We start from the raw sequence: 21,291 nt of genomic DNA, 5'->3' as shown, positions 1-21,291 counted from the left end.
CTACGTTTCTGCGCGAATCCTCCTCCTTATGTCCGGCCGATAGCAACAAAAATGTTGTGCATGGCAGCAAAAAGTTCTGAGGGTATCACCTAACAAACCACTTCGAACGCCTCGCAAGCACCTCTCCCTGATCCTCTGAAAGACCAGGGTTCTTGAACCCGTCCTTTGAGTGAAACGATCTTACGCGCAACATCTGGAGAAGTACTCAAACGCGTTCGTCATGGATTTGCAGCGGAATCTCAACCTCGCCGAAAGCAGCGATCTGCACGAGCACGATGAACCCGAGGGCATCAATGCCGAAGATATTGAAGAAGTCGTCGAGCTAGGCGACGATGATGGCGACGAGCCGATGGACGAAGATGAGGATGAAGAAAACGGTGGGTATGAAGTCCAAGCAGGTGATTTGGATGACCACGATGGGGGGGACGACATGCAACAGACTATCGAAGACACCTCCATTGCAGCCTTCCATGACCACAGGTCCTCTGTCTTTACCGTCGCGCTGCACCCCTCCTACCCCAATCCTCCCCTGGCTATCTCAGGCGGCGAAGACGATGCAGGGTACATATGGTCCACACACTCCGGCGAACCCCTCGCCAAGCTGTCAGGACACACAGACAGCGTCATCGCTGCGGGCTTCAACTTCAAAGGCGACATGGCGGCCACCGGGGGCATGGACGGGCGGATACGCGTCTGGAGGCGGCGAGGCGGAGAAGACGAATGGGGGGCATGGGAGTTTCTGGCGAATCTGGAAGGACCGGATGAAGTGGTTGTGAGTGTGATCCCGCCAGGGCTGCAGAACGTGGCACTAGCTGACCAATTCTTCGCCTTACTCATATACAGTGGATTGAATGGCACCCGCGAGGGAACGTCATTGCAGCAGGAGGAACAGACTCGACAGTGTGGATGTGGACACGTGAGTGTTTATTTTCGCCAGTATACATGACCACATTTCTCACACATTGCTTACGTTCTCCGTACACTCACCTCTCAGTCCCGTTGGGTAAGACGATGCAGGTGTTTTCAGGGCACACGGCTGCAGTAACCACTGGCAGCTTTACACCCGATGGCAAGAAGCTCATCACCGCTTCCGAGGATGGATCGCTGATCGTCTGGGATCCACGCTCGCCAGCGCCTGTCGCGAAGCTGCAGGCGTCCGACGCACGCTTCAACCTCCCCGGCGGCATCACCAAGCTGCGCATCTCACCCGATAGCAGGACCGTGATCATCGGCGGCGCGGCGGGGCACCTGCGTATCGTCAGCATTGCGCACGTCGATGATGAGGGCTCCATCGCTGTCGTCGCGACGCTTGCAGGGCACGAGGAAGGGGAAAGCGTCGAGGCGATCGAGTTCATCGACCTTTTCGGCGTCACAGCTGGGTCAGCACCAACACCTTCAAGTTCAGCATTATCAGGGGCAGCCACAGCCACGGTCCCTGCAAAGCCGGTAACGACTGTCATTACAGGTGCAACAGACGGGAAAGGATACGTATGGGACATCTCGACCGGAAAGATGCGCAACTCAATCTCGCACGACGCAGCCATTACATCGATTGTTGTCCACTCACGTCCTGGCGCCGCCGCCATGCCCTCCCCGCTCTTCTCGACCAGCAGCGCAGATCACACTATCAAGACGTGGGACGCGCGTAGTGGCGCGTGCATTGGCACACAAACCGGCTTCACTGATGGCGTCCTCGCGCTCGCTGTCGGCAGGGACGACGGCTACACACAGGGCGCCGAGACCGGCGGGATCGGAGCATACGCTCGCGGTGGCGGCGCAGGGTGGAAGCTCGTCGGTGCTGGCGACGAGGGCGTTGCGCTTGTTTTCAGAGTATAGACGTGCTTCTGCCCGCTCCTGAAATGACATTTGCGTTCCCGACTTAATCGCAGACTGTTATTCAGTGATTTGCTAAGATGTCTTTTTGTGGTTTGCCACAGTTTCATTTATCTAGTTGCACCTTTCGCGTAGTCATACTTTCTGAAGAATTTTCTAAAGGGTCGTGAAAGATGTAGTGGCCATATATGAGCACACAACGAGTTCCCCTTGAAGGTCAGCGCTCGAGAAGCATGGCGCACTCACTCCGAGTCCGTCGTCTCCGTGTTGCTCCGTGCACCCCTCTTTCTTCCCTCTTGCTTCTCCTTCTCGATACGCGCGACGCGATCCTCGCGCAGCCATTGCAGCGCGATGTGCAGCAGCGGACTAAAGTCATCGCCTGCTGACCCGGCACCTCCATTAGGAGAGTTGCTCTGGGCCGGGATAGGAGGGATCAAGTGCATCTGCGCAGCGCTTGGTGGCCAATTCAGGGCGTCTGAAGTCGTCGTGGAGCCGAGACGCATGTGCACAATGTGCGTGGGGAACTTTTGCAGCCCATCGAAGATATGGGTGGCATCTAAAGGAAAGGTCGAAGAAGAGTGAGCCGGTTTCTCCATCGCATGCCTTGACGCGGCACGCCAGCTTACAGATGATCGTAGCATTGCGCTGTTTTGTTTCCTCTTCGAGGAAAGATAAGAGGTCGCTTCGGACTTGCACGTCCAGATCGACAGTGACTTCGTCGAGCAGCAAAAGATCCCACTCTTCCATCAGACCCATGCAAAGCTGCACCCTCCTGCGTTCTCCGTCGCTGATCTGGTGCATGTGCCAATCGAGATCGATATCTAGGATGTCGAGCAGCCTATCTCGCCGTGCTTTGTGCCGGTATCCGCCGACACTGTCAAGAAAATGACTGACGACAATGTCCCCGCGTACGACAGGATTCATGGCCCATTCCGTCCCTAGATAGGTGATGCCACGCGGTGCGTCACGGAAAACGTCGCGTCCGAATACACGGACGGACGAGTCGCAGAGGCGCTTGCCGGCCAGGAGGCGGAGTAAAGTGGATTTCCCGCTGCCGTTGGCACCAATCAACAGACAGCGCGAACCGCGCACGAGGGAGAGGTTCACGTGCGTCAGCGCTGGTGGGCCGTCGGGCGAGTAGGAGAAAGTCAGATCCGGGACAGAGACGGCGAAAGGTTGACCCAACTCTTTCGCGGAGTTTGCTAATGGTTCAGCCATGATAGCCTCCTCTTTGACGGGTTCTTTCAAGCTGTCCCAATCCCGGTAGCCTAGACCATCCTTGTCGAAAGCCGTCATCAGATTTTCTAGCTCCATGACAGCTTCCTTGGCCAAGCTCTTCGCATCATCACCTTTTTCCCCGATGAAACTAATGAATCTCCTTCCCTTCTCGCTGATGAAGCCGTCCTCTACCGCAGTGTCGATCATGGCCCGGAACGGATTCCAGAACCCATTCGCATTGAGCAAGACGACAGGCTTGCTGTGCACGCCGAGTTGAGCCCAATTAATCATCTCCATGACCTCTTCGAACGTCCTGTAGCCTCCCGGCAAGCCGATGAAGCCGTCACACGAAGCAGCCATGGTGCATCTGCGCTCGTGCATCGTCTCGACTATTATCGTCTCCATCCTGCTATTCCGATCAGCCTGCTGTTGGTTCAGCGTACGAGTGCCTACATCATCAGCCGAATGAGCGTGTTCAGGCGGTTGAGCCTCTTGTCCTTCGCCAAGATGGCCGTGCGGTTTCGTCGTCACCATTACGCGCGGTATGACGCCGAGGACCTGTCCCCCACTCTCGATAGCCGCAGCTGCCACGGCGCCCATGCTGTGCAACACGGTGGAGGGCGTATCCAATTTACATGTAAGCAGCGACCACTACCTTATAGATGAACATCGCATGACTTACCAGCCTCGTTCGCCACCGCCATAGATAAGCTTACAATTATGCTCAGCGAGTGCTTGTCCGAGTGCTGCTGCTGTCTTAAGATAGACCGCTGACTTGCCGGGGGACGAGCCGCAGAAAACGCAGATGGCTTTGGGGGACACCATTTTTCGAGCCCTACTCCTGGTCTTTCTATTTCCTAATATGCAAGGTGCCCTGTGAGGCCCATGTGGATGACTGAAGTCCAGCATTCGCAACCTTTAACCAGCATGGCTGTCAGGAATGCTTCATAAACTAGCTGACGTCAATGGTGGTTCATCTCGCGTTTCGAGTCCGAAGGTGTGCTGGATTCATTGTTGCTGGAGTAACTTCTACCGTCGTCGCTGCTCAGCCTTTTGCACAAATGAAGTCTATGGGTCAGGGTTAGGGTTAAGGCTCAGCAACTACTTCTCCCGAGTCGGTGGGTTTTGTGGCACCGTGAGTCAGCCGCGTCAAAAGGCACAAAATTACATAATCTCTTTGCCTAATCAGCAGGGTTGGCTTCAAAAACTCTCTTTCTCCATGCTTACCTTTCCTGATTACACGACAGGAACTCCGTATCGAATCTCCCAGCTGTCAAAGCATACCTTCTGCAGCACCTGCATCTACACGGTACCGATCATAGCACCTTGTGGGCAGATCCAGAATCCATCTCCTTGCTTCGTACAGTCGTTGCCGCTTGCGACCATGTCCGGACTCACACTCGGCATCATCGGCTGCGGCACAATGGGTATCGCCATCCTCTCCGGGGTGATCGATTCACAACGTAAAGCAGCGCAGGCACATGCGAACGGGCCCGAATTATCTGGAAATGTCTCCTTGGCCTCCTCCATGACCGAGGAAGATCTGCGCCAGCAGCTTCCGACGCGATACATTGCCGGCGTTAACCGCCCCGAGAGCGCCAAGAGGTTGCGGAAACTATTCGATGCGGAGGGGTACACGGACGTCAAAATCGTGACGAGCGGGAATGGCGGCAATATTGAGGCGGCGCAAGAGAGTGACATCGTCTTGCTGGCGTGCAAGCCGCATACAGTCAAGGAGGTGCTGGCACAAGAGGGCATGAAGCAAGCGTTGGAAGGCAAATTAGTCTGCAGCATTTGTGCCGGGTTGAGAATCGAACAGATTCGCGCTTGGGTATCGCCGACTACGAAGGTCGTAAGGGCCATGCCAAACACCCCTTCCAAAGTAGGTCTTGTAGAAGGTATTCGCTACCGGTTCGCTCCCGATCCTGACTCATGGTTCACTTACCCACGCAGATTCGGGAAGGCATGACAGTTTTAACTCCGCTCGCACCCTCTCCCACATCCGAGCAAGACAAGGCGCTCCTTCTCTCCATTTTCACTGCCGTCGGACGAGCGCGTTTTCTGGACGAGAAGCACTTTGACGCGTGTACAGCGCTTGCAGGCTCCGGCCCTGCATTTGCCATGGTCTTCCTCGAAGCCATGGCAGACGGCGGCGTAATGATGGGACTGCCCCGGCCGGAAGCGCTCGAGCTTGCTGCACAGACAATGCAAGGAGCTGCAAGGATGGCGCTTCAATCGGGCTTGCATCCTGCCGCTATCAAAGATAGCGTCACGACGCCTGGTGGATGCACGATCGCTGGATTGCTTAATCTAGAGGATGGTCGCGTCCGGTCCACCGTCGCGCGAAGCATCCAGGCTGCCACCGAGCACGCTGCTGGGCTCGGACAAAAGTGAGGCGAACAACGCATGTCTTCCTTGCGTATTTCGTCATAGGGTAGGCATTGGTATCTGCAATCAATAATTTAAGGATCATACAGCAACTTTCAGAGAGTGGTGAGATCTGATGGCAAAAAGGTGTGATCCATGTGATGCAAATGGACCTGCAATCGGCAAAAAGCGATTGTGGTACAGTCGACAAATAAAACACGGCTGTACATTCCCCTCCGTCACAATAGATGCTTCTGCTGTCGGTCTCTGGAAAGTTCAGAGAGGTCTAGCCTGCTCAGCCATCCTGCACGAGGATCGGTGAATTCTTCGACAGTGTGCGTGCCCGGCGGCAGCATGAAAGAGTTACTGTCGCGCCAGGCGGCCGCAGACTCCATGTACGGGCCAAAGTGATAGTGATGTTGGCTGGGTAGCAGCGTACGTGTGAAGAATACGCCGAGCAAAAAGGCGAGCGCGCCCATGTAGAACGAAGTCTGGTGGATGGAAAGGCTGCTCAAACCGTGATGGCGAAGATTGGAGATGACGGTTTGCAATTGCACCGTTGACGGCTTCTGTGCACTTTGCCCGCTCGCAGCACGCAAAATCGGAGCTGGACGGGCTTGCAAAAGCATCTTGTTCTCCAGGACATCGCAGCGTAAGTCCAATAGCTTGCTCAGGGTGGCATACTCAGGCCACTCGTCGAGTGGCTTTTGACCGATCGCGATGGCACCTGGATGAAGTCGATCGATAATGGTCTTCTCGAGAGCAGCCTCGTCGTATGTCGGCGGAGACGGGATGTCGGTCCCTTGCGTGAGTGTATGCGTGGACGTCTCCGGGTCGTCTACCATCTTGCCATCGGAAAGGATGGACGTCTCTGCCGCTGCCGCTTCCTCGTCTTCTGCGCTTGAGGGTTGAGTGCCAACATCGATGAAGTCTGCTGCGGGTAGGTCCCGAGCTTTCGCTTTACCCTTTTTGCTCCGACTAACATGCCTAGTAACAGTCTCGATATAGCTCTCCGCGCTGGTGTCAGGGTCCGCAGCTTGTCCTTCACCATTGCTGCATTCTTCTCTTGTAGGCATGGACAAGGAATCGTTAGGACTGAAGTGGCGGCGTAATTCGGCTCCCAGACGCTGCGAAGGCGTTCCCTGAAGGCTTCTATGACCGTCAAAGCTGAGATCATGCTCGCGGCCCAAAGACCTGAACTTCTCATCGAGCTCAGCCTTCAATTTGCCGACCTGCTCGGACAATGTGAGATTTTCTTGTACCAGCCGATCGTTCTCAGCTTCGAGCTCTAAGAGGTGGAGAATTCGCTGCTCCTTTTCAGCCACGAGGTCCTTCAGCCTTGCCACCTCGGCGGAAGCGGCCGTCGCCGTATCTTGGGCGTGAGCCTCATCGACCTTATGAGCCCTGACCGCTTGTCGCAGCTCTTCAAGCTGTTTCCTCAGCAATTCGAGCTCGGCTGTGGACGGTCAGGAGTCAGCACTGCTCCATGATTGGCATGAGCGAGGGTAACGCTCACCTAAGTTTGACTCGATTTGTTCTCGGCCCTTTTGATTGAGCTCCTCTAGACCCTTGTTCCGTTTCTGCACCGCTGCAAGCTCTGATTCGAGGCTGGAAACCTGCTCCGAGAATTGTTCCGCGCGTGCACTCGCCTCCTTCTCTTCGCGCCGCTTGGCTGTGAGCTGCTCCTCGGCTGTGTCTAGTCTGCTGTGCAAATCGGCAGTAACAGCTTCATGATCATCCTCCTTGGCTTGCATCGACTCTTGCAAGTCCTTCTTTTCCCGCTTGAGCCGCTCATTCTCGCGCATGAGATCAGAGTGCAGCATCGAGAGCTTGTTCGAGGGTGTCGACATGGCGCCGCGACCGTAAATGTCGGGCGATGAAATGCCGCGCGGGAGCCCGCCCTGACCTTGTCCCATCTTTGCATGCAACGGTGTCTCAGCAGAGAAGCTGTCGTTGAAAGATGCAGACGGCGTGAAAGAGAAGGGCACGAAAGAGCTTTCATCGAGTCCCGGACTCGCGCCACGACCTGTGGAGCCAGCGTCCGATCCTGCGTAGTCAAAGCGCGGGCTCTGGCCCGAGAGTGCGGCGGAGAGCTCGTCGAAGCGGAGGTCTTCTTCCTGCTGACCTTCACTCAAGTCTGTGTTGATCGTGCGAGGAAATATGTAGCCGGTACTTGCGCTACGAGGAATGGCCGAGTCTTCATTGTCGTAGTCTCGGTACCCACTGACGGGCTGTGACGCCTGGCGGCTGCGGCCATTCCCACGACGTTGGGCAGGTCGTCCAAGGCCAACTGCATCCTCACTGCCTCGACCCAGTTGCGGACTTTCCGTAAGGCTTTGGGCCGACGAGCTCGTGTCACTCGTACGCCTGGTCCTCTGCGCCAGTACCTTGGGCTTTGGACGAGTCCACGCAGACGGCGGCACCCTTGCTCGCCCTTTGCCTTTTAAAATCTCCTTCTCGTCCTGATGTGTCGCAACGCCACTTGACTTGCGTGACCGCGGCTGCGACCCTTCTCCACTGCTTGCACACCCAGGCTGTGACCTAGCGGAAGTGCTGACTTTGCGCTCGCGTGACAGCTGCCGACTTCGTTGGTGGATGTCGTTCGCGGGAAAGTCTTGGGATGAGCGTTTGCGTGGCACCGAGGACGAAGAGACGTTGGATGCGGACGTCGCCAAAGAGGCAGAATAGTCTTTACCAATGACGTCTTCGTCTCCGGAGCTTGGTTGAGCGGCAGAAGGAGTGGGCGGGATGTCGAAGCCTTCAAAATTTCCGCCTCGAGACGGTACAGGTGTCTCCTCTCTATCATCTCTGGTGCACTGCAATTGCAATGCTGTGATGCTTTCACGACGTCCAAGAATTCCGCCACCGCCGTCAGCAGAATCACGGCTGATGTCAGAGTCGTCCTCGTCGGCGCTATCATCTCCGCTGCTCATCTGGCTGCTGTCGCTCAGAATCTGTCGTACATCCACAATTTCCTCCCCACTTAGTCTGCCAGCGGCATTGGCACCGGCGACTCCGCTGCCAGCCTCGCTGTATGCGCTCTGCAAGCTAGTGATCATATTCACCAACATGGCTGGTTGGATCCGTAGATTGGGATTCTCGTTGGCGAAAGCCTCAATCTGCGGCAGAAGTGCTGGGTCGATGAGCGGTGCATCAGCGGCAGACAAGTTACTGTTCGCAATGCCGGACGTGGGGTTTGCCTGGGTCGTGCGAAAACTCTCAAACTCGGCAAGCACGGCGGGCAGGTCACCAGTCAAAAGGTATCGTCGTCTGCCCATCTTCCGGCTGCATCCAACCTGACCATAAGATTCGCTTGAATCAGCACCGTCGCTTTCGGCCTCAGAAGCGGACGAAGACTCTGTGGTTGAAGTATGCGGACCCGTGTGAGAGGAATGGGCGAAGCGATCAAAAAGGTCGTGGACTTGTGCTTCAAGCTCTTGATACGAGCGTCGTGTAGATAGAGAAACGTCCGCACCCTCGGTGCTATTGGGTTTTGGGGGTCTCCGCTGCCGGCTCTTCAGGCGTGACTCGGGGTGAAGGAAGCCGGCGCCTGCTGAGGAAGCCGATGAGACGTCAGCGGGATGAACAAATACTGGCTGTGCCGACGAGTGTGCACTGGCGGGGTTCTAAAAAGACAACGTAGACGTGTCAGACGATTGAATGTAGGCTTCAGGGCTCTCTCAGACCTCACATCGTAGGATATGTCGACGTCCGTCACCCTGTCCAAGCTGTCATCGCCCTCATAATCGCCATCGTCGCTGCCAACTGAGCCAACGCTCTCGATAATGCTTAGTGGTCGTCCATGGGCGGCTATCATGCTCTTCAAGGACCCTTCTTCTCGCGTTGAATCCGCACTGTTGTATGGTGGAGCAACTTGCACGGCACCTGTCGCTGTCGGTGTCGTGGTCGCGGTCGCGGTTGTGGTTGAAGCGGCCGAGGCCTCTGTATCTTGTAGAAGACGGGGGGAGTCCTGCGTCGTTGCAGGACTCGGGGAGCCCCGTTGTCCTTCCCCTGCATCGCTTCCCGATTCCATCTTGATGGCCTTAGAAGGAAGATGGGCAGAGAGGCACGGAATACAGCTCCAAGGATATATGCATCTGAAGGCTCGAAAGCAACAGACATCCTTTGTGGTCCAAAGGAAAGTTCACCTCATGCCCTGGATCGCAAAACTGTGTGAGGAGTGAACAGGTTGTCAATTGCGTCACGTGACACGCGTTGACGTGTCTTAAATTGGGTGCTCGCCTAGGCCTTCACCCGGCCCCCCCTCCCCGCGGCTCTTTTCCAGCCAGGCAGACTCAGTATCAGAGTGCGTCATAGAAAACCGAAGTCTCCATGAAAGCCGTAACCTAGAATGCGTTGCCGCTATTGCCGTTTTTTTCATTCTCGGCCGAGTTACCCCCATGGTGACCGAATCTGACCTCCGAATCCTCATCCCGCTCCGATTTGAACTATATTAAGGCAACCCGCTACGTCCCAGCGCTTTCAGTTTGGGACTGGCATTTCGTGTTGGCCGCTTTTATAAAGAAAGGCGTTTTGGGAGCTCGCATTCCTCAAGAAACGTCTCGGTTGATCATCCTCTTCGTCAAGGTTGGCTGTTCCCCCGCAGCAAGCGTTGTTGATCCCGATACTTGACCAGGCCGCCAGAATGTTTTCTCGCAACACAGCACAGGCACTGCGGTCTTCCATGCGGTCGTGCTCCGGCTGCTCGGCCTCCCTGTTTCCGCTCGCACTGCAACCGCTCTCGTTCCGGCTTCTCAGCACATCCGTACCGAGGCTCAAGGTGTCGAAAGTCTGGGACAGCGCGGACGAGGCGGTTAAGGATATTAAGGCCGGCTCGGTGGTCCTCAGCAGCGGCTTCGGGCTCTGCGGTACGCCGGACACGCTCATTGCAGCCATTTCACGAAATCGGGATATTCAAAATTTGACTTGCGTCAGCAACAATGCAGGCGTAGGCGAGAGAGGCTTGGGTGCGTAAACCCAAGTGGCAGACAATGATATTCTGATTTCGAGCAGCTGGTTACTGACAGTAATTAACCCTCTACGATACCCATAGGAAAGCTCTTACACACGCGGCAGGTGTCTAAGATGGTTTCCTCATTCATTGGGTCTAACAAGTACTTTGAACAGCAATTCCTCAGCGGTCAGGTATCTCTGCAACTAACACCACAAGGCAGTCTTGTCGAAAAGTGCCGTGCCGGCGCATTCGGAATTCCAGCGTTCTACACGCCGACTGGCTACGGAACAGCAGTCCAGACTGGCGAGTTGCCAGTGCGTTACGAGAAGAACACGGACGAGACGGCCAAGCCGAAAATCATCGAGATGAGCAAACCCAAAGAGGTCCGGGAATTCAACGGCAGAGGGTACATTCTCGAGGAGTCCATCTTTGCTGACGTTGCCATTGTGCACGCGTGGAAAGCCGATGAAATGGGAAACTGTGTTTTCAGGTGAGAGCGGCCAGCGACAGCGAAAATCGGAAGGTGGGGTTAGCTCACCTGCTCGGCATTTACAGATATGCTGCTGGAAACTTTGGCCCAGCATTCGCCAAGAACGCCAAATTGACTATCATCGAAGTGAGTTGTGCTTGCCGAGCGTGCGACATCGCAAGCTCACAGAACTTCTTTCGTTCAGGCGGAGGAGATCGTACCTACCGGGACCCTTGATCCTAACCATATTCACCTACCATCAATCTTTGTCGACCGCATTGTCAAAGCAGCTCACGAGAAGCAGATCGAAGTTGTCACTCTCGCAGAGAAGCAAGGGGAGCCTACTGCTTCCAGCAGTGGAGGCGACAGCACCAAAGACATCGCTCGCCACAGACGCGAGCTGATTGCGCGCCGTGCAGCGAAAGAGCTCAACAATGGTGATTACGTTAATCTCGGCGTGGGTATGCCAACGCTCGTGCCCTCGTTCGTGCCGGATGGTGTCGACATTGTCCTTCATTCCGAAAATGGTATCCTCGGCATGGGTCCTTACCCAACGAAAGAGACTCTGGACGCGGATATCGTCAATGCTGGAAAGGAAACGGTCACTCTCCTCCCTGGTGCTGCAACATTTGAGAGCTCGGAGAGCTTCGGAATGATCAGGGGGGGGCATGTGGACGTGACCATGCTCGGTGCGCTGGAGGTCGACGCATTCGGAAACCTTGCGAAGTGAGCATCCTCCCTGATTGCTTTCCGCCGCCGGAGCCGATATTTTGTCCTTTCTGACCTTTCTGATCCGTATTCCACTGGAAAAATAAGCTTCATGATTCCATCTCGGCTCGTTAAGGGAATGGGAGGTGCAATGGACCTTGTTTCCAGTCCCGACCACACGAAAGTCGTCGTCCTAACCGACCACACAGACAAGGTACGCGATCTTCCCCATTTATTGGCAAGTTGGAGCGAATAATAACAAGCCGAGTTCATTTTGGCACTCTCTCCTTTTGGCACGTGAACAGAATGGCAAGCCCAAGATTGTTCAAGATTGCAAGCTTCCTCTCACTGGCGCACGCTGTGTCAGCCGCATCATCACCGAGCTCGCGGTTTTTGACGTCGACCGCAAGAATGGTGGTCTCACGCTGATTGAGCTGGTATGTCAAAGTACACCTATCCTTGCGCAGAAGTTTCGACGCCACTGACCAGGAACTGCGCCCAATACTCTATCTCGGCTGCTTCCAGATGAGTGATGCGACGCTAGAGGATGTGAAGGCCAAGACGGACGCAGAATTCAATGTCGCTCTGTGAAAGAACCCATAAATGAATGTTCAACGCGACTGGCTAGCCTTGTGAGATTGGCGTTCTGTTGGCGCTGTACATTCTTGTGTGCGAGTATGTACCAGAAGTAGAAAATGGAGAAAAGACCGCAACCCATGCCTCCTGAGAGAAAGGGAGGGTGCCTTCTTGAGGGAAAGTCTTTATCGCTGCGAATGAAATGGCCTCTCTGGCCTTGTCTCACTGCTCACTGCCACCTCGATCTTCGAACCTCTCAGGTCGCAGTCGCGGACCGCAGGTTGAAACTCCTCGTTCCCGACCTATCGAAGAGGCGTGCGGAATGGGCGCGTGTCCAACGCCAACGGCAGCGCACCGCACTATATACCACGACAGACTATGGCCCACGCTTGTGGTTCTTTGACTTAGAGATGGCATTCACCAGTTGGAATCACGCAGGTAATACCCAGGCTCAGCCGACGCCTAATGAAGCAGGCCGGTCTGTGCACCCGGAATACGCTATACGCATCCATGTCAACCTGCAGGTGCAACCCACATCACCTCATTGTTTTCATTGCTAATAGATATATCGGTTCATGGTTCATCCTTATGTCTGCCTGGCGCCAAGCGCGCACTTCGCCTAGACTGACCGGGACAGGCCTCAACGACTTCATATAAGCACCGAGTAGTACGTCAGGCGGCCTGCGGAGCTGTCTCTGCAGACTGCAGCAGTGGCGCAAACGTATTGCCTCGCCTCATCGCCATGTCAGCCAGCTGTAGTTGCAGACTCATCGTCGCAGTAACGCATCGACACTGGATCGGTGGAGTTGAATTCGCTCGCTTTGTGTGCGGAGGATTAGCCAATAGCAAGCGTTTAAACACGCAAGCCTGCTGGAATTGAATTCTGCGAGTGCGTTCTCCAGAGTCGTAGGAATCGAAACATCGGGAGAGGCATGCAATAAAAATGGAGAGTTCCCGGTGGAATGCAGCAGTTGCAAAGGGGCAACTTAAACATAGTATTCTGAAGGATTCTCCAGAAAGTGGGGAATTTGCCACAGGTCGACAACTCTCCTCAAAGCCCGATATGGCAACACGTCTAATTTGTACTTTCATTTTCGTCCAGCGCCACTGAAAATTGCGGTGCGTCGTCTGCGAAGCAGATCCGCGGAACTTGAAACTCGACTTTGCCCACACGAAAGTATTGGCACCAGAGGGAAATGTAAAAGCCACAGGGACGCGGCGACACTGGAGGGGTGGATCTGTTCATGGATCCATGCACGTATACATATACATACATATATATATATATATATATATACAAACGTCAATCGCTTGTTACTACATATTGAACATCCTCTGTTCCAAACTATTCCACTCATTCACAGCAGACCGCCGGCCGTGTGGGAGGATGCAGCACGCCGGATGTGAGTTCCCGCGAGTTGTATTACACATGAAGACGTGAGTATAAACTAAAGTGAAATGTACGGGCGCGAGCCAGTTGCCAAGCCAATTCTGCGACATCTCTCACGTCAATCCTCGGGAACATTAATCAAGTTTGGTTTCAGTTTGCAGCGGAACGTGGATGCTGTCAAACGGGGAGCATAAATATGTCCGCCGGGTCTTCGCGACTACGTCTCCTTGATCAGGTGGTGGTCGCTTTACGCTACATACACTTGGTACCCGCTCTGCGGTGGCCCCTACGTTTCCTTGTCCCTCCCTTATATGAGCAGGGCCGGGTGTCGATCATAGGCTAGCCATTTCACCTACTCAGTCGCCGCTGTTTTCCCTGCTTCAGCCATACGCGCGGCCGTTGCTGGCTATCTGCTTTGCCCTGCCTGCAATTGGTCCCTCTGCTCCATTTTTACGGCTTCCTGAGTGCTTGAACTGCAAAAATCTGCATCGAGCTGGACTGCCAACACGCCTTCTGTTTGTTCAAGCTCATCATCACAGGGTCGCGTTCGAGCCTTCGGAACCGCGTTAATCCCCTTCCTCCCCACGGAGGGAACAACCATGGCTGCAGAACCGTACGCGTCTGCCGTCAAAGGCGCCGAGACGGATGCTAGGGCCACCTTGGTGGCCTCTCCTATCAATTCGTCGGCGGCGGACGACGCGCCTGAAGTCGACATGGCGCTCACTACAGACGCTGACGAAACAGTGACCGTTGCAGAGGATCCTCAAAACCGGCTGACAAAGCATAAGCGTGCCAGCGCCAAAGATATCGCTTCCGCTCTGTCACACCCACACGCTCAACCGCAAGCAAAAGCGCCGGCCAATGCGCCTGGTCTTTCCCATCGTCAAGCGAGTCACATCATTGAGCAGTGCCCCGGCATGCCGGCGCTCACTAAAACGCTCTCGGGCCGCCAGATGCTCATTCGCTCCGGCGATCATGCAGGCATGGCCGAGGTTGTCAGGACATTGACTCAGCAATCTCGTCTTAGTCGCCAACAGAGCAAAGCTTCCGATGCCGAAAAGCAGCAGGATGACCCCCACATGCCCCTTGACGCGCACGGCAACTTCGACCTCGAAGCGTTCCTCAAGAACGCGATGGAGGTCGACAGCACGGGCGAGGCGGACAGCAAGCGTGCGCAGCAGAACATCCCGCGTGACATGGGCGTGGCGTGGAAGAACCTCACTGTCACCGGTGTCGGAGCCAGCGCTACACTTGGCAGCACCGTCGGCTCTGTGCTCATGTCGCCCTTGAACTTCAAGATCATGCTGCAGGCGCTCAATCCGCCTGTCAAGGAAATCTTGCATAACTTCAATGGCAATGTGCGTGCCGGAGAGATGCTGCTTGTTCTAGGGCGCCCCGGTTCCGGATGCACGACCTTCCTCAAGATGCTCGCAAGCTACCGCGACGGATACCGATCGGTCGAGGGTGATGTCCTTTACGAAGGTCTCGATCACAAAGTTGTGGAAGGGCCTCTACGTGGTGAGCTCGTCTATGTGAGTGCAAATGGCCCGCTTCGGGATTTTTATTCAACCCCGCTGACCTGGCTCACTCACCTTTGGTGCGACAGGCCGCTGAAGACGATGTTCATTTCGCCTCGCTCAGCGTGGGCCGCACGCTCAACTTTGCGATCGGAACGCGTGCACCACAAGCGGCCGTGCGTCCGGGCTTTGGCGCCAATCGCAACACGCGCACCAACTACGTTGCCACGATGCGCGAGGTGATCGCGACGACGCTCGGCTTGAAGCATACGTACAAGACGCCGGTGGGCAACGAGCTGATCCGTGGTGTTTCGGGCGGAGAGAAGAAGCGCGTTTCGATCGCGGAGCTGCTCGCTACACGCGCCAGAATCCAGATTTTTGACAACTCGTCGCGTGGCCTGGACAGTAGTACAGCGGTGGAGTTCATCCAGTCGCTGCGAATCCTGGCAAACACGACGCGCACGACGACAATCGCTTCGATCTACCAGGCAGGCGAGCCCATCTATCGCTTATTTGACAAGGTCGTTGTCCTCTACGCCGGCAGGACAGTCTACTTTGGCCCTGTCGACAAGGCTGTCGAGTACTTTGTAGAGATGGGCTACGTTCCGCACGAGCACCAGACCAGCAGCGATTTTCTCGTCAGCGTCACCGACCCACATGCACGCATCGTCCGCAACGGCTACAAGGGCAAGGTCCCGCTCACTGCTGAGGAGATGGAGGCTTACTGGTGCTCGAGCGAGGCTGGCCGCGCGTCCATGGAGGGAGTCGACAACGAGATCAAGCGCATGAAAGGTATCAGCACCGAGGAGGCTGCCGATTACCTTGCCAACGCTCGATTGCAGAAGGCCAAGGGCAAGCGCAAGAGCTCGCCCTTCTTGCTCAGCTGGAGTCAGGAGATTCGACTGTGTATCCAGCGCAGAGCCCAGATCGTCGCCGGCGACATGGCCACTCAAATCGTCCTTGTCGCCGCTACTGCCATCCAAGGTATCATTAATGGTTCTGTCTTTTTAAATCTTCCAGGCGACACGAGTGGCTTCTTCTCTCGCGGTGGTGTTGTGAGTGTGCTTTCCTCTTTTGCTCCGAGGAGGGTAAAGAGCTGGATTGAATTCTTGTTGATTTAGGCCACCAAGAATTGCTGATGCTCTGTTGCTGGCGCTTTCTTCCTTAACTCCAGCTTTTCTTCTTGCTGCTGTACAATTCGTTCATGGCGCAAGCCGAAGTCGGAAATGGCTACATGCAGCGCCCGATCGTGATCCGCCACAAGAAGTTTGCCATGGTTCACCCATCCGCCGACGCACTCGCCAACACCCTGCTCGACATCCCGGTTCGTTTGATCTCCATCATAGTATTTGACGTGCTTCTTTACTTCATGACAGGCTTGGCCCGGACTGCCGATCAATTTTTCATCCTCCTTGCTACCACTGCCCTGCTCACCTACACGATGGTCGCCTTTTTCCGGTTCTTGGCGGCCTCCTTCCGTTCGGAAGCAAATGCTGTCTTGCTTGGTGGACTTGCGATCATTGACTTCTGTATGTTTTTCGCGACATGAAAGCAAGATGGGAGCGCAACTTGCTGACTTTCTCCTTGCTTTTGACAGCACTCTACGCTGGCTACATCATTCCAAGGTGAGCCTTTGCACAATCAACGGGGCGAGCACACCGTGAATACTGAACCTTTTTTTCATCTGCAGACCCTCAATGGTTTGGTGGCGCTGGCTGAGCTACTGTAACCCCATCGCTTTTGGCTTCGAGATCTTGATGGCAAACGAGTTCCGCCGCCTTCGCGTTCCTTGCGCTCTATACATTCCTTATGGTCCAACCGTGAGCGACTCGTTGCGCCTCCATGATGAGTTTAGAGTATGCCGACGCTGACACTCTCCACTCATTCTTCAGTACGCAAACGTGCCCATCGAAAATAAGGCGTGTCCAACTATTGGCGCTGTTCCAGGCCAGGAATTAATTGATGGTAATGCTTACATTGCGCAGAGCTACGGTTGTGAGTTATCTCACTACAGCATCCGCCATGTGCGTTTAATGACCTACTTTTGCGAACAGACTACTGGAGTAATTCCCGCCGCAATGTAGGCATTCTCATCGGTTTCTGGATTGCATTTGTCATATTCTATGCCGTGGCCAACGAGTTCCAGATGGACCCCAGTGCTTCAGGTGGTGTCATGGTCTTCAAGCGCGGTGCCAAGAAGATCCAGGACCAGAACGAGCTCGAACAAGCGGCGGCACGCAATGCCCTCAAGGAAGGCGAACACGGTGACGTTGCAGACAGACTGCACACGGATGCTAAAGAGCCTCCGACCTCGACAGACATTTTTGCCTGGGATCACATCAACTACGATGTTACAATCAAGGGTGGTGAGGTGCGCAGACTGCTTAATGATGTTAGCGGATATGTTCAACCTGGAAAGATGACCGCATTGATGGGCGCATCTGGTGCAGGAAAAACGTAAGTGCCGCGTTGCGTCTGCAGACGCATGCTTCACCATGGACAAACTGATGCCTGTTTGAATTTTACGATCCCTAGCACGTTGCTTAATGTCCTCGCTCAACGAGTCGATGTCGGCGTTGTGCAGGGAGACTTCCTCGTCAATGGGCGGCCACTCCTGGCAAGCTTCCAGGCGCAGACCGGCTACTGTCAGCAACAGGACAACCATTTGCCAACCACGACGGTCCGTGAGGCCCTCGAATTCAGTGCGCTCCTGCGTCAGCCAACTGGGACCAAGGCCGAGAAGCTCGCATACGTTGATGAAGTGCTGGAAATGCTGGACATGCAAGATTGGGCTGATGCCCTTGTTGGAGAAGTCAGTCAAGGTCTCTCGGTCGAGCAGAGGAAGCGTCTTACCATCGGTGTCGAATTGGCGGCCAAGCCAAAGCTTCTCCTCTTCCTGGACGAGCCAACGAGTGGTATGGACTCCTTGGCCGCGTGGAGTATTGTTCGCTTCCTGAAGCGACTTGCAAACGCTGGCCAGTCGATTCTTTGCACAATTCATCAACCTTCTGGTGGGTTGCAATGTTCTTCTCTCGCCACAACGGCGTTGCACTGATACTTCCTTGATGCTCCCAGGTGAACTCTTCTCCCAATTCGACAGACTAATTCTTCTGAAGAAGGGCGGCGAGGTCGTGTTCGCTGGCGACATTCACAACTCGAAGCAGCAATGCGGCAAGCTACTCGAATACTTTGAACCTCGCTCAGGTCGACTCTGTGGCGATGACAACCCTGCCGAGTACATTCTTGAATGCATCGGAGCGGGTGCTGCCGCTAGCACAGACAAGAACTGGAGTGCCATGTACAAGGAAAGCGAGCTGTACATGCAGATGCAGTCTGATCTTGCCAAGATCTTCGCCAGACGCGACGACCCTCAGTTTGATGCAAAAGACGCGGACCTTGCCGCCAAGGAATTTGCGACTGGTTTCTTCACTCAGCTGTGGGCTGTGGAGAAACGCACAATTATGTTTTACTGGCGTAACCCAGTCTATATCTGGGCCAAGCTGGGGCTGAACATAGTTAGCGGCGTCTTCGTCGGAAGCTCTTTCTACGGACAGGGAAAGAAGGGCACGATTGCCTCGCTGCAGAACCAGATCTTTGGCGTCTTTATTGGTCTTGTTCTTTCAGTGAGTGCTCGTTTTGTCGCGAAGCCAACAACGAAACAGGCTTTGTCTCACACACTCGCTTTGGCAGACTTCGTTGTCGCAGCAGCTTCAGCCTGTTTTCCTTCAAATGCGGAATCTTTTCGAAGCTCGGGAGCGTCCTTCGAAGATCTACTCGTGGCCTGTCTTGGTTCTCAGCGCGCTCCTCACTGAGCTACCTTGGAACTGGCTTGGTGGGGTGAGTAGCTGATTCCCTGATACCTTGCTGAAAATAAAGATTGACTGACATGGTGTCAACGGTCTGCTTCCACAGACGCTCTTCTGGATGTGAGTGGTTGAGTGTGGTATTTGCACGGACAGGTCCGGTCTAAAATGAGCTCCCTTTTATTGCTTGGTTTTAGCCCGTGGCAGTTCTTCATTATGGTGAGTATTTGAATTCATTTGGCCAAATGTATGTTCTGACTAGCCCGCGCTTTTTTCGCCATTTGCAGTTCCAAAACTCGAAGGCCTACATGGTGAGTCCCGTAGGCGTGGCTTGGAGCCTCGGAGCGCTTCTGCTGACCCCAGCCTTGGTCATGTTTCCAGTGGTTCATGTACTCGATCATCTTTCAGTCATATTTCGTCACGTTCGCACTTGCCATCGCTGCTCTGTCCCCCAACGCAATGGTCGGCGCGATCATCTTTTCAACCTTCTTCAGTTTTGTCGTATGTTTCCTGGCCTGACGGGCCCCAGCGCATAACAAGGCTTCACTGCGCTCACTTTCCCCTCCCTTTCCCCTTCACAGATCGTGTTCTGCGGTGTAGTCCAACCTCCGCCGCTTCTGCCGCACTTCTGGCGCGTGTGGATGTTCCCGCTATCGCCTTTCACTTACCTCATCGAGTCGCTCATGGGCAACACCCTAGCGGGCACACCGATCCGTTGTGCACCTTACGAGTTTAGCACGATCGTCCCGCCAGCCGGTCAGACGTGCGACCAATACCTTGGCGGGTTTTCGATGCCTCTCGCCAACCTCAGCAACCCCAACGCTCCTCGGATCGGTGTCGGCTACTACACGCAAGAGGCAAATGGGTGCGCCTACTGCCAATACCGCGAGGGCGGAGACTACCTTTCCAGCGTCAACCTGAACGCCGCCTACCGCTTCCGCGACATTGGCATCCTTTGCGCGTACATCTTCTTCAACTGCCTGCTGTTCTTCTTTTTCTTCTGGATCTTCCGGATTGCAAGCTTCAAGAAACAGCGCAACAGCAAGCTAGCGACGACAATGCCGGGCAACGGTGCACAGCAGGCGGTCGAGGACACAGTCGAAAGGGGACAGGATCGCTTCGCAGACACTGAGCTCGGTGCGGCCACACTTTCCCCACAGGCCACCGACACTGGTTCGCAGGCTGCAAAGTCCTCGTCTTGAACTCTTTTTACTCTGGGTCCGACTTGTGAACGGTGTTCTCGGACTCCTCTCGTAGGCTTATGATGCGCTTCTGAACCCAAAAGCCGGAAGGAGTGGAGTTTAAAATCAACCATCAAATAGGGCTTCGCCCCTTATCTTCCTTACATGCGTTGCGCTGTTTCTTTTAGTCGCGTCGGCTGTCGACCCAGATTTCATATTGGGGGGTGGGGGTGACACTGGGCACGGGGCAGATGGCTCTGATTGGGCTTTTAGTGGGCTCTTGATCGCAGTTCCGGCGGCCTGAGGCAGGCCCTCAGGGTGATACTTGCGAGTTGCAACAGTGGTGCAGTACTCAATAGATCAGAGTCATCGTTCCCGCCTCTCTCAGCCCTCGGGCTTACAACCTTCAACTGCAGCTCCCGGCCGGAGGGTGGCAGATGGGAGTTGGCAGCAGCCGAGTTTTCTGCATGCTTAGACCGCTGTCGTTCAACAGGCGCGCAGTGGGTCGCTCTCCCCGCTTTATGCAACGTCGCTTTGCGGGCGGACACTGCTCCTGCGCCGGCCGCCACACAAGAGGGCTGCTGATGTGCGCTCACACTGGTTCTGTTCTGCCGCGAGAAGTGCCTATTCCCAACGTTCCAACTACGGTTGCAAACTGTGATTGTGCCTCTCATGTTGGTCACGCATGGGATATTCTTTTTTTTTTGCGGTTAGAGTGTTGTGATGGGAACTGGCCCACAGCGCGATGAGGTCTGCCGGGAGATGCCTTTGGAGTGGCTGTCGCGGCTCTCCTTGTACCCTCGCCAGTCCATCCAGGTCATCGACGGTTGAGCGTGGCACCCACCACCACCAACCACAAGTTCTGGCGAGCAAAACGCCGTCACCACCTTCTGCTCGTAGTCACTCCAACCTCCTGTCCCCCTCGTTCGTATCCATTCATCACAATTTGATCTGTTGATCAGACCTTCTTACTTTGTATCTCCAACCTCCATCTTTATTCGCACCACCCTCCCTCCCCCCCCCCCCCCGCCATCGCCTTGTACAGTCTGCGTGCGTTTGGCTCAACATACCTCGCCGCATCCTACTCGCTCTTTTGACTACACTCTTTGCCTCACACTCAGCTTCTAGCTTTGCGGCAGAAGCTTTCCAGCGCCTTTTCGCCTGTCCACCGACTTGCCCTTTATCTATCATCTTATCCAAAGCATACACAGACACAAAACACGAAGATGCAGTTCAAATCCACATTCGTCATCCTGGCTGCCGTCGCCGTCAACG

At 55.0% G+C, this 21,291-nt stretch overlaps 6 protein-coding genes across 6 annotated transcripts; 4 read left to right on the top strand and 2 right to left on the bottom strand.

Moving 5' to 3' along the window:
- Positions 1–102: 102 nt before the first annotated feature.
- On the top strand, positions 103–1,916 carry K437DRAFT_290865 (WD40 repeat-like protein). Its single transcript, XM_013387532.1, has 3 exons — positions 103–772; positions 844–916; positions 995–1,916. Exons 1-3 carry the CDS (start codon positions 221–223, stop codon positions 1,834–1,836), a joined length of 1,467 nt encoding a protein of 488 aa, XP_013242986.1. The 5' UTR covers positions 103–220; the 3' UTR covers positions 1,837–1,916.
- A 27-nt stretch (positions 1,917–1,943) lies between these two features.
- On the bottom strand, positions 1,944–3,876 carry K437DRAFT_268571 (uncharacterized protein; the record flags this gene model as incomplete). Its single annotated transcript, XM_013387531.1, has 4 exons — positions 1,944–1,989; positions 2,080–2,389; positions 2,460–3,652; positions 3,734–3,876. The coding sequence occupies 4 exons, from the start codon at positions 3,874–3,876 to the stop codon at positions 1,944–1,946; spliced, it is 1,692 nt and encodes a 563-aa protein (XP_013242985.1).
- A 431-nt stretch (positions 3,877–4,307) lies between these two features.
- K437DRAFT_294675 (putative PRO3-delta 1-pyrroline-5-carboxylate reductase) lies at positions 4,308–5,680 on the top strand. The gene is made up of 2 exons (XM_013387530.1): positions 4,308–4,933; positions 5,005–5,680. Exons 1-2 carry the CDS (start codon positions 4,436–4,438, stop codon positions 5,443–5,445), a joined length of 939 nt encoding a protein of 312 aa, XP_013242984.1. The 5' UTR covers positions 4,308–4,435; the 3' UTR covers positions 5,446–5,680.
- Positions 5,491–9,515, bottom strand: K437DRAFT_274364 (uncharacterized protein). Its single transcript, XM_013387529.1, has 3 exons — positions 9,110–9,515; positions 6,935–9,044; positions 5,491–6,874 (listed from the first exon to the last, which is right to left on the bottom strand). Exons 1-3 carry the CDS (start codon positions 9,449–9,451, stop codon positions 5,658–5,660), a joined length of 3,669 nt encoding a protein of 1,222 aa, XP_013242983.1. The 5' UTR covers positions 9,452–9,515; the 3' UTR covers positions 5,491–5,657.
- Positions 9,516–9,927: 412 nt separating this feature from the next.
- Positions 9,928–12,261, top strand: K437DRAFT_256776 (3-oxoacid CoA-transferase). Its single transcript, XM_013387528.1, has 7 exons — positions 9,928–10,385; positions 10,472–10,862; positions 10,928–10,988; positions 11,047–11,567; positions 11,658–11,763; positions 11,855–11,986; positions 12,075–12,261. Exons 1-7 carry the CDS (start codon positions 10,103–10,105, stop codon positions 12,138–12,140), a joined length of 1,560 nt encoding a protein of 519 aa, XP_013242982.1. The 5' UTR covers positions 9,928–10,102; the 3' UTR covers positions 12,141–12,261.
- A 2,387-nt stretch (positions 12,262–14,648) lies between these two features.
- K437DRAFT_224528 (putative SNQ2-ABC transporter) lies at positions 14,649–20,037 on the top strand (the record flags this gene model as incomplete). The annotated part of the gene is made up of 14 exons (XM_013387527.1): positions 14,649–15,047; positions 15,122–16,087; positions 16,207–16,561; positions 16,630–16,657; positions 16,723–16,852; positions 16,925–17,027; positions 17,087–17,489; positions 17,568–18,043; positions 18,108–18,655; positions 18,723–18,869; positions 18,945–18,958; positions 19,033–19,054; positions 19,199–19,336; positions 19,417–20,037. The coding sequence occupies 14 exons, from the start codon at positions 14,649–14,651 to the stop codon at positions 20,035–20,037; spliced, it is 4,350 nt and encodes a 1,449-aa protein (XP_013242981.1).
- Positions 20,038–21,291: the final 1,254 nt, after the last annotated feature.

The sequence above is a fragment of the Tilletiaria anomala genome, assembly GCF_000711695.1.
Source record: "Tilletiaria anomala UBC 951 chromosome Unknown K437scaffold_46, whole genome shotgun sequence".
Classification (NCBI taxonomy): domain Eukaryota; kingdom Fungi; phylum Basidiomycota; class Exobasidiomycetes; order Georgefischeriales; family Tilletiariaceae; genus Tilletiaria; species Tilletiaria anomala.
This window is presented reverse-complemented; position numbering and strand designations above follow the sequence as displayed.

Excerpts from the sequence above, each read along its gene's own strand:
- K437DRAFT_274364 (XM_013387529.1), bottom strand. The coding sequence starts at position 9,451 with ATGGAATCGGGAAGCGATGCAGGGGAAGGACAACGGGGCTCCCCGAGT. Across the intron at positions 9,045-9,109 it reads ACGTCGACATATCCTACGAT|AACCCCGCCAGTGCACACTC; the intron begins GTGAGGTCTGAG and ends TTGTCTTTTTAG. Across the intron at positions 6,875-6,934 it reads ACAAATCGAGTCAAACTTAG|CCGAGCTCGAATTGCTGAGG; the intron begins GTGAGCGTTACC and ends GACCGTCCACAG.
- K437DRAFT_294675 (XM_013387530.1), top strand. The coding sequence starts at position 4,436 with ATGTCCGGACTCACACTCGGCATCATCGGCTGCGGCACAATGGGTATC. Across the intron at positions 4,934-5,004 it reads TGCCAAACACCCCTTCCAAA|ATTCGGGAAGGCATGACAGT; the intron begins GTAGGTCTTGTA and ends TTACCCACGCAG.
- K437DRAFT_256776 (XM_013387528.1), top strand. The coding sequence starts at position 10,103 with ATGCGGTCGTGCTCCGGCTGCTCGGCCTCCCTGTTTCCGCTCGCACTG. Across the intron at positions 10,863-10,927 it reads ATGGGAAACTGTGTTTTCAG|ATATGCTGCTGGAAACTTTG; the intron begins GTGAGAGCGGCC and ends CGGCATTTACAG. Across the intron at positions 11,987-12,074 it reads GTCTCACGCTGATTGAGCTG|ATGAGTGATGCGACGCTAGA; the intron begins GTATGTCAAAGT and ends GGCTGCTTCCAG.
- K437DRAFT_290865 (XM_013387532.1), top strand. The coding sequence starts at position 221 with ATGGATTTGCAGCGGAATCTCAACCTCGCCGAAAGCAGCGATCTGCAC. Across the intron at positions 773-843 it reads AAGGACCGGATGAAGTGGTT|TGGATTGAATGGCACCCGCG; the intron begins GTGAGTGTGATC and ends ACTCATATACAG. Across the intron at positions 917-994 it reads GACAGTGTGGATGTGGACAC|TCCCGTTGGGTAAGACGATG; the intron begins GTGAGTGTTTAT and ends CTCACCTCTCAG.